The sequence below is a fragment of the Nestor notabilis genome, unplaced genomic scaffold (genome assembly GCF_000696875.1).
Source record: "Nestor notabilis isolate BGI_N333 unplaced genomic scaffold, ASM69687v1 scaffold6833, whole genome shotgun sequence".
In the NCBI taxonomy this organism is placed as follows: domain Eukaryota; kingdom Metazoa; phylum Chordata; class Aves; order Psittaciformes; family Psittacidae; genus Nestor; species Nestor notabilis.
In genome coordinates, this window is record NW_009923198.1 from 7,574 (window position 1) to 15,133 (window position 7,560).

At 41.3% G+C, this 7,560-nt stretch overlaps 1 protein-coding gene across 1 annotated transcript in view; it reads right to left on the bottom strand.

Annotated features, from left to right (window-relative positions):
- The window catches only part of GATB (glutamyl-tRNA(Gln) amidotransferase, subunit B), a gene marked incomplete at both ends in the record, with an annotated part of 32,447 nt that overhangs the window by 6,757 nt on the left and 18,130 nt on the right, over window positions 1-7,560 (bottom strand). The window contains 5 exons of the mRNA XM_010012010.1: window positions 311-500; window positions 2,545-2,589; window positions 2,950-3,034; window positions 4,118-4,231; window positions 7,426-7,548. Of these exons, the coding sequence (XP_010010312.1) occupies window positions 311-500; window positions 2,545-2,589; window positions 2,950-3,034; window positions 4,118-4,231; window positions 7,426-7,548 (557 nt within the window). The remainder of the gene's footprint in view (window positions 1-310; window positions 501-2,544; window positions 2,590-2,949; window positions 3,035-4,117; window positions 4,232-7,425; window positions 7,549-7,560) is intronic.

The window sequence follows — 7,560 nt, forward strand, 5'->3', positions numbered from 1 at the left end:
CAGGAAGTTGTATGTTTGCTGCAGTCAGTCACGGGTGCATCCATGTGTAGACAGACAAGATCAATATTAAATAATAGTTATTTGACTGCACCTTGCAAGAGAAACACTTCTGGGCACACTGCGTATGGTTTCTTTTCCCCACCACTCATGCATATGGCTTCAGGATACAAATCACACACTGAAGATATCTCCAAATAAAAGCATCTATAAGAGCTGACAGCTGGTTTATGGGACATTTGTAAAGCTTTTCAAAAACCATGCAACTTTTGAAGTTTCCAGGCTTCTTTTAGCACTTGATCAATAGACCTACCAATAAGGTGAAGCTGTGTTCAGGAAGAATCCCATACTGTTCAACAAGCTTTGCTCTCTTCACACTGGGAAGGTCAGGAAGTCTCTCATGAATCCAATCAATATTTACCACTTGCTGATAGTTCACATTAGCTGGCAAAGATTTTGCATCGTACAGAATCAATGGAGGAAGGTTTGGCTCTGGCATGAAGCTAGTAAAAATGCAAACATCCATTATAATTATTTTCAGTCAGAAGTTAAACAATAAGGAATAAAATTTATATCACAAGTTTATACTGACCTGGAAGTTGTACTACTTTTTCAACTAAACAAAATATTAAAAACTCATGACTTGCTATATCGCTGTTAAGTAGTAAGAGAACAGCCTCTGCAAATCCTCTGTTTTCTTTGAGTATTTGCCACTGATTATTGAAGAGTTGATGATGGAAAAGGGGTAATTAAAACACTTTTGCACCCCAAATAATAAAAAAATGCCAATAAACCCAGTAAGAGTACATATGGAAACAACTCGCTCCTACTGGCATCAACCATGAATTGTGGATCTGGACGAAATCAGGAGTTGACTGGCAGGGAAAAACCCAGATTGACAGCCAGTGGCCAGGAGTGATCTGGGCAGGTTGTAACCTTTTTCAGACTAACTTCAAAAGTCTTGCTTGAAATCCCACGCTGTGCTAAAAGCAAAGTCACTGTGCTCAGCAGGGTGCCGCCACAGAACAAAAGGCTCCCTTAAAGAGAAGGGCCAATTCAAACCACTCAAATAACTGCAATTGAAGCAGAAACCTCGCTCTTACATGATCAAATGAGGGGTTCAAAAGTATCAGAATAAAGGACATTGGGCACCCTCTACATTTACTATAATAATTTCTATTTCAAATCTGCCTAAACATAGATTTTAAGTTTAAAATACCATGTGCAGCAGTAAGTCAGAAAAAAATCTCAAATCCCACCCCAGTTTAATACTGATAATAATCTTAGTACTAGTAATAACCTTTATGATCTTTATTTGAAATATCTCAGACTCCCCAGTTTTGCCTAGGCTTTAATGAATTTTCTTTTGCATTTGTTTGAATTAGTCTTGTTAAATAAGCCTCATGCAAGCTGCTGCCATAAGAAGGAATTCACAAAATTATCACTGCCTTTGCTGCTGCATTTCTACAACCAGTAATTTAAAAAGTAGATTTTAAGTTTGTGGGATGTTTTCAAATCCTTGCTCTGCTTTAGTAAGATCAGTGATAGAATATATGTAGATTTAACAGGAACACAGATATGGCAAAGCTGAGAGGCTCTGAAAGTTCTCCTACAGAACTGTAATTCAGCTGGGAAGTGAACCCAAGAGTAACAGGAAGATTCTCTCTGGGATGCACAGCTAGGGAACTACTGGGAGAATCAGGGCTAAGTTGGCTCTAAGCATGGGAGGAGGCAGGCATGCATAGAACAGGAGAAAGGGTGCCCAGAGCAGTGAACTACATCACTCTTCCCCATCCCATCCAGACACCATTGTGACTGCCTGCCATGCTAAGGCACTAAGGAGCTGTGCTGCTGCTGCTTTGCAACACTGCCCCAGCAACTTATTCCCAGCAGAACCTTGTCTCCTCATCATCTGACTAAACCCTTCTTGGGTGGCTGTTTATGGTTTGATAGCTGTCATCTCACACTGGAGAAAGGCAAGAAGTACTTAGCAAGGTTAACATCTTCATTAGGTCTACAAAGACCTTAGGGTAGAAACCTGCCTAGGAATGCTGACAAATTTCAATAGTAGTTCAGATTTTCAAACAGTGACTGTGACTTATGATCACTGAATTTAAGCACTGAGAGGCAGGGCCTGCTGTCTGAAAACCATCTCCCTTGGTATTTACTTAAAGAGAGAACAATACTTAACTCAGAATATCCTTATGGTTTACGTCAGCCTTTCTTGAGAATACTCTTGTACTGGCCACAAAGTAAACTTTCAACTTACCCACTCTGAGGTACATACTTAGGTTTTAGGAAAGGTCTATGGGTTTAGCAGAGATGAGACAGAGTTCTAGATCTGAACAGACTAGCACTGATTTTGATTGGTCTCTTCCCTTTCCAGTGGAAGGTACACTTCCAATATGTGCTCACCATGCTGACTATCTTTACATGCTCATTACATTGACTACTCTTAAGAAATGATCCCCTAAATTATCAGTTCCTGAAATGTTAACTTCATTTAGTTAAAAAAAAAAAAAAAAAAAAAAAAAAAGAAAATATTACCGATAATCCTGTTTTCCTTCTTTGTCCCTCATTGGTACAGTGCACCTAAAAGAAAACCAAAACAAGCAAGATGTGGCAAGAGGTACACCACAGAATCAGTTTTACGGCAAAGACACAAAATAAAACTTCGCCTCATGAAGATCAGAAGAGCTTCTTGAAGCCACTTCACAGAACGTGTGTAAGTAAGAGGGCAGTTATTTTCCCGCTTGATGCAGCACACAGTCTGCTGTGAAAAAGTCTCAACTTTAAGAATAAATCACTACCTGTGAGGAAACTGTGCTTGTGAACATTAGCTTTAAAGGAGAGAAGTTGAGCAATACTACATTACCTCTCCTGATCATGTCACTAGGTATTCATGCACTCTAAAGCTGCTATTCCCGATGTTCCTCCAAAATAAAAACTCACCCAAGCTTAGAATCAAAGGCTCTTGTTTCATTCAGAATAGTTCCTCCATTTTCAAGTTCTTCAATTTGCCTCTGTATTTCATAGTCTGACAGAAACAGAAGACAAAAGAGTAAGCTTCTTATACTGCATTATTAGCTTTTGCACACTCCACAATTTCATTTTTCTCTGTTATGCAGTAACAGAATAAGTTTGTTGGTGTAACCTTAACAAAATCAACCGCAGTAGTTACAGGCAGAATTATCAGTCACTGTGTCTCTCTGCAGAACTGCTTCCTTCTTCACAAGTTTCCCTCATCTTCTTTCATTCCCTTTAAATAGAAAACATTTTCTCTCAGGCATTGCAGCCAAGCCATCCATTCCTAGTGACCTTCCAATCACCTAGTTGAGTTTCCTTTTGGAGATGCAATAATTATCCTCTCTTGCTCATAACCAAGCTGCATCTGAACTTCAGACACCACCTACCATACTCAATGGAAAGCAATCCTCTACGTTGGGAGGACACAAAGCTACTGCTAAAATATTTCAATAATAAACATGCTAGGCATTGAATCATCTGCTTTATTCTTCTTGTAGGCAGAGGGCTACCTCGGTAACAAAATCGCAGACTAACATGGCTGCTATCCCCAGAGTACCTCCATACTAAAATTTATTCTGTCAGGAAGCAGCAAGAGCAGGGCTGCTCCACAAGGAGGGATAAGCCAGGAGCCGAGGGTGACCACAGCACAGGCAGAGCCCTTGCTGTCTGCTGCACTCCCACTAGTCTGAACAGCATGGGCAGAGGCATGTGCTACCAACAGGCTCCAATGACAGTCTCAGTCAAAGTGAAGGGATGAGCTGGGTCTAGGCTCCATCCACAGAGTGCAGTCAGAAGCAGCAGGAGGTAAATCCAGAGACAGCACTGTGAACAAGACTACAGAAAGGTCCATCAGGAGACAGGGCGGAAAACTGGCACACCTGTGCCAAGTCTAAAGACAGGCCAAGTCTAAAGGCCCCAGCCTGAGCTTAAATGGGACTCCTGGACCCACAGGCAAGGTGCATGGAAGGGACACCCACACAAAGCTAGTCATGGCATTTGAGACCAACTACTGCACTCAGGAGCCTGACATATTTCATGTCAGACCACATAAAGTATCTACAATACTCTTTTTAATGAAGCGACTATCATTTACCTACTGCTTTTGCCAGGAATCGTATGCTATTGATATTCTTCACTTCAGTCCTCACTCCATAAGGCTCTCCAGGGTGATGCACAGAAACATTGGCATCCACTCTCAGCTGACCCTCTGTAAAAGGAAATTTTATCACCAGAATAGTCTGTCCTGTAAACTAGACTAAAACCCTTGGCATGCATTAATAAACTGCATGTTATGTGCAGAGCATTAATAGCAGACTTCTGTATGTTCTGAAAGGAGCACCAACCACCTCATCAGAGCTTTCTGTTTGTGATTCCACCTCAAGCCACTGCCTCTAGTAATTCAACATTTTCTGAGAATACTGTTTTGTTTTTAATTATTGCTTATAATTCCTCTCAGAGAAAACTGCATGCTGCAGTGCAGATCCTCTAAGCCATACAGTGAAAAAAGCTTCTGATTCACAGCTCTTAAAAAGGGAAGAACTAGACAAGCAAGTGGTAGATTGTGAGCTTCCATTCCTCTAAAACAGCAAAAAACCCAATCCTTTTGGAATTACAATTTGATGGGTACATAGTGCACTAGCATGGAACACAAGAACCTACAGTTACATTAAACAGATTTACTAAGGTGTTCTTGGAAATTTACAGCTCAAGGACAAACTGTGAGTAGCAGATTTTTTTTGTAATTTTCTTTCTCTCCTCAAGAAACTGCAATTCTACCCCCACCCCCAATTCTCCTGCTTGCCAAAACCTGAAACTGAATACAAAGTTTTATATAAAAGCATCCTGCACTTTTAGTCCAAAATGGACTAATGTGAAATCTCTAGAGATCTTTAATGACTCAACCTGAAGTAACTCATAATTGTACCTCTCTAAGCTTTGTCCCTCTAAAGACATCCCTTCTGAGAAGAAAAGGCTTGCCACAGATGATCAACTGGTGGGAATAAACAAACGGGAGAGGTTGTATTAAAAAGAATCATTATTTTTCCCATACTGCACAGTGAACATGTGTAGCCTTCCTCTTTAACTTTATTTCAAATACAGCTAAAAAGAAACAAAACACTTACTGTTTAGATACAGTCGAACTATTAAAGAGAGCGCAAAATAACTCAGAGCTAAACCTGTGAAGATGGCTACAGCTTCAGAATCCATTCCAGTCAATAGATGTAAATTGACTAGAGGGGTCTTGGTACACTTTGCAAAAGCAGGCTGGATGATAGCACACTAATTTCCTCTCATTGAGTCTTGCCAAACATGCAAATGAAGGACAAAGGTGCTGGAATAACCCAGCATCTCTTTCAAGAGAAGTGTTTTGCATGTGCTCTCTCTTTGGGGTGAAATGAGTACTTGTTCCAAAAAAGGAATAGTCTTGTCCTGCCCTTGCTTCATTTTGAGACATGACCTCCTTCTACTTGGATGTAGGTGTCAGTGTGACAAGACAATAAAGTTAATCAGGCATAAGTGAAAGGAGAGCCAGGCTCCAAATGTTCTTAAAAAAGCTTTTTTCCTTTAAGCCCACTTTAAGCCCAGCTTTTTTTGTTTCACTTTGCAATGAAATAATCTTTTCATCTGTTAGTTGTTAACGAAATAACACCTGATAAAACTGGGCACTGAACACAGAAGCAGAATGAAGGTAATAATGTAAAGCCTTTATCTGAAAGAAAGTAAATATAATGAGGGAAGACTACAGTAGAAAGCCCCTAAACCCACCACCTTAAAAACAAAAACAACCAAAACCAACTGAAAAAAAATTCCAATTACTTTTAAAAGCCAACTATACTGGAGGAAAAATATTCCCTGAACTGGAATTGTCCTCCAAAGTCAGAAATCTCACTGTGATAAAAGATATGATAGTGCAATTCCAATGGCAATCTTAGGGCCAAATTCAGTAGCAATAAAAGATGGTATGCATGTCCATGAAGGCCCTTGAAGAAGCATGCAAACTGGCTGCTTAGTATTAACAGCTGTGCCCCATTAGACATGTGCAACACTAGTGTGAGAAAAGATGCAAAGACATAGATAATGTGTAGCAATTATTATTTCCCCCCATATTAAATTAGATTTGCATCACTAGCAACATTTATTGGATCCCATTTATTGCGTGATACATGGACCACCCTGACTCGTTTCTCACTGTGGGCTGAATTTGTTGCCAGAACAGTGAGGCCAACTGTCTCAGGCAAAAATACAGCTTACATTGTAAACACTAATAGGCAGCTGATAATTGGGTGTATGGGTGGAGGGGATGAATACCCAAAGCTGCTCTTTTGGACTCTCAAGCAGAAGCCTGCTATTTGCTAGCTGTAACCATGGGCTGGTTGTAAATTTTGATAACATCAGTACTGAGCAAAAATGGTTCAACTTTAATCCACCAATTAACAGACAGACATGAGACAGAGACACCAGTTAGGAAGCTGATCACATGCTGTGCCTCTGCACATCACCTATTCCAAAACTGGGGCCTTAGGGTTCCAGAAAGAAGAGCTAGTGCCAAAAGCAGGAGTTCCACAAGAGGAAGTGGATGCGGAAAGATAGTAGCAATCTTGGCCAAAGAGATCCTGGAGGTGGGAAAGGATCCCAAAGATCCGAGAGATGCAGGGGATGCCTAGCGACCTTGGCTTCTAACATCTGATGCTGGTATCTCCAAGCCTGTTGCACAGCATGAGCACAATTTTCTGGCCTATCTCCCCACACTAGCAGTGATCTCCCTGGTAGGAAGAGAAACTGAGAACCAGTGAACATAATGCTGGAGGGGAGAAAGGTTGAGTGACAGTGTGAAATGATCAAGTAGGGTAAAAGCTGCAGTCTCGTTGGTTCTTAACCCTGGCACTCGTGTCCACTATGCACTGTCATTTACTCCATCTCACCCATGACACCAGCAGAAGTTTACACCATTGCCTACACCATTCTATGACTAGCTGAGACCTGACACAACTTACAAGATGATCCATGTTCCCACTACATTGTCCCATCCTGTAACTTCCATATTCTATAACTAGTCCTTATTACAGATCTGTGTGGAAGTGCTGCAGCAAGCAAGATGAGGAAAGACACAGAGAAACGCAACCCTGGGGGTATTCCTTCCTGCCTACACTTATCCTGTAAAAATACTGTGTGAGGCAATATAAAGCCTAGCACTGCAAAGCTCTGCAGACAAATGCAGGCCCGTAAGGACACCTGAAGCACGGCAGATATTAGGACAGGCCCTGAGGATTGTAAGAACAACAGATAGAAAAGGCAATGTGTTATAAGCAACCACAAAGCAAAATAACCAGAAGCTGCAAAACTCCCGCAAATGCAGAGAATTACTGGTGACAAGGGAAGATGCCCTTCCCCCGTCAGTACCTGCCATGACTGCGTGGCTGCTCCCAAGTGTTTGAAGAATGAGCTGGAGCTCTCTGACTGCTGCAGCTGCTTCTTCCCCACAGCACATATCAGGCTCCATGACAACCTCCATGAGGCCGACTCCTATCAGGGAAA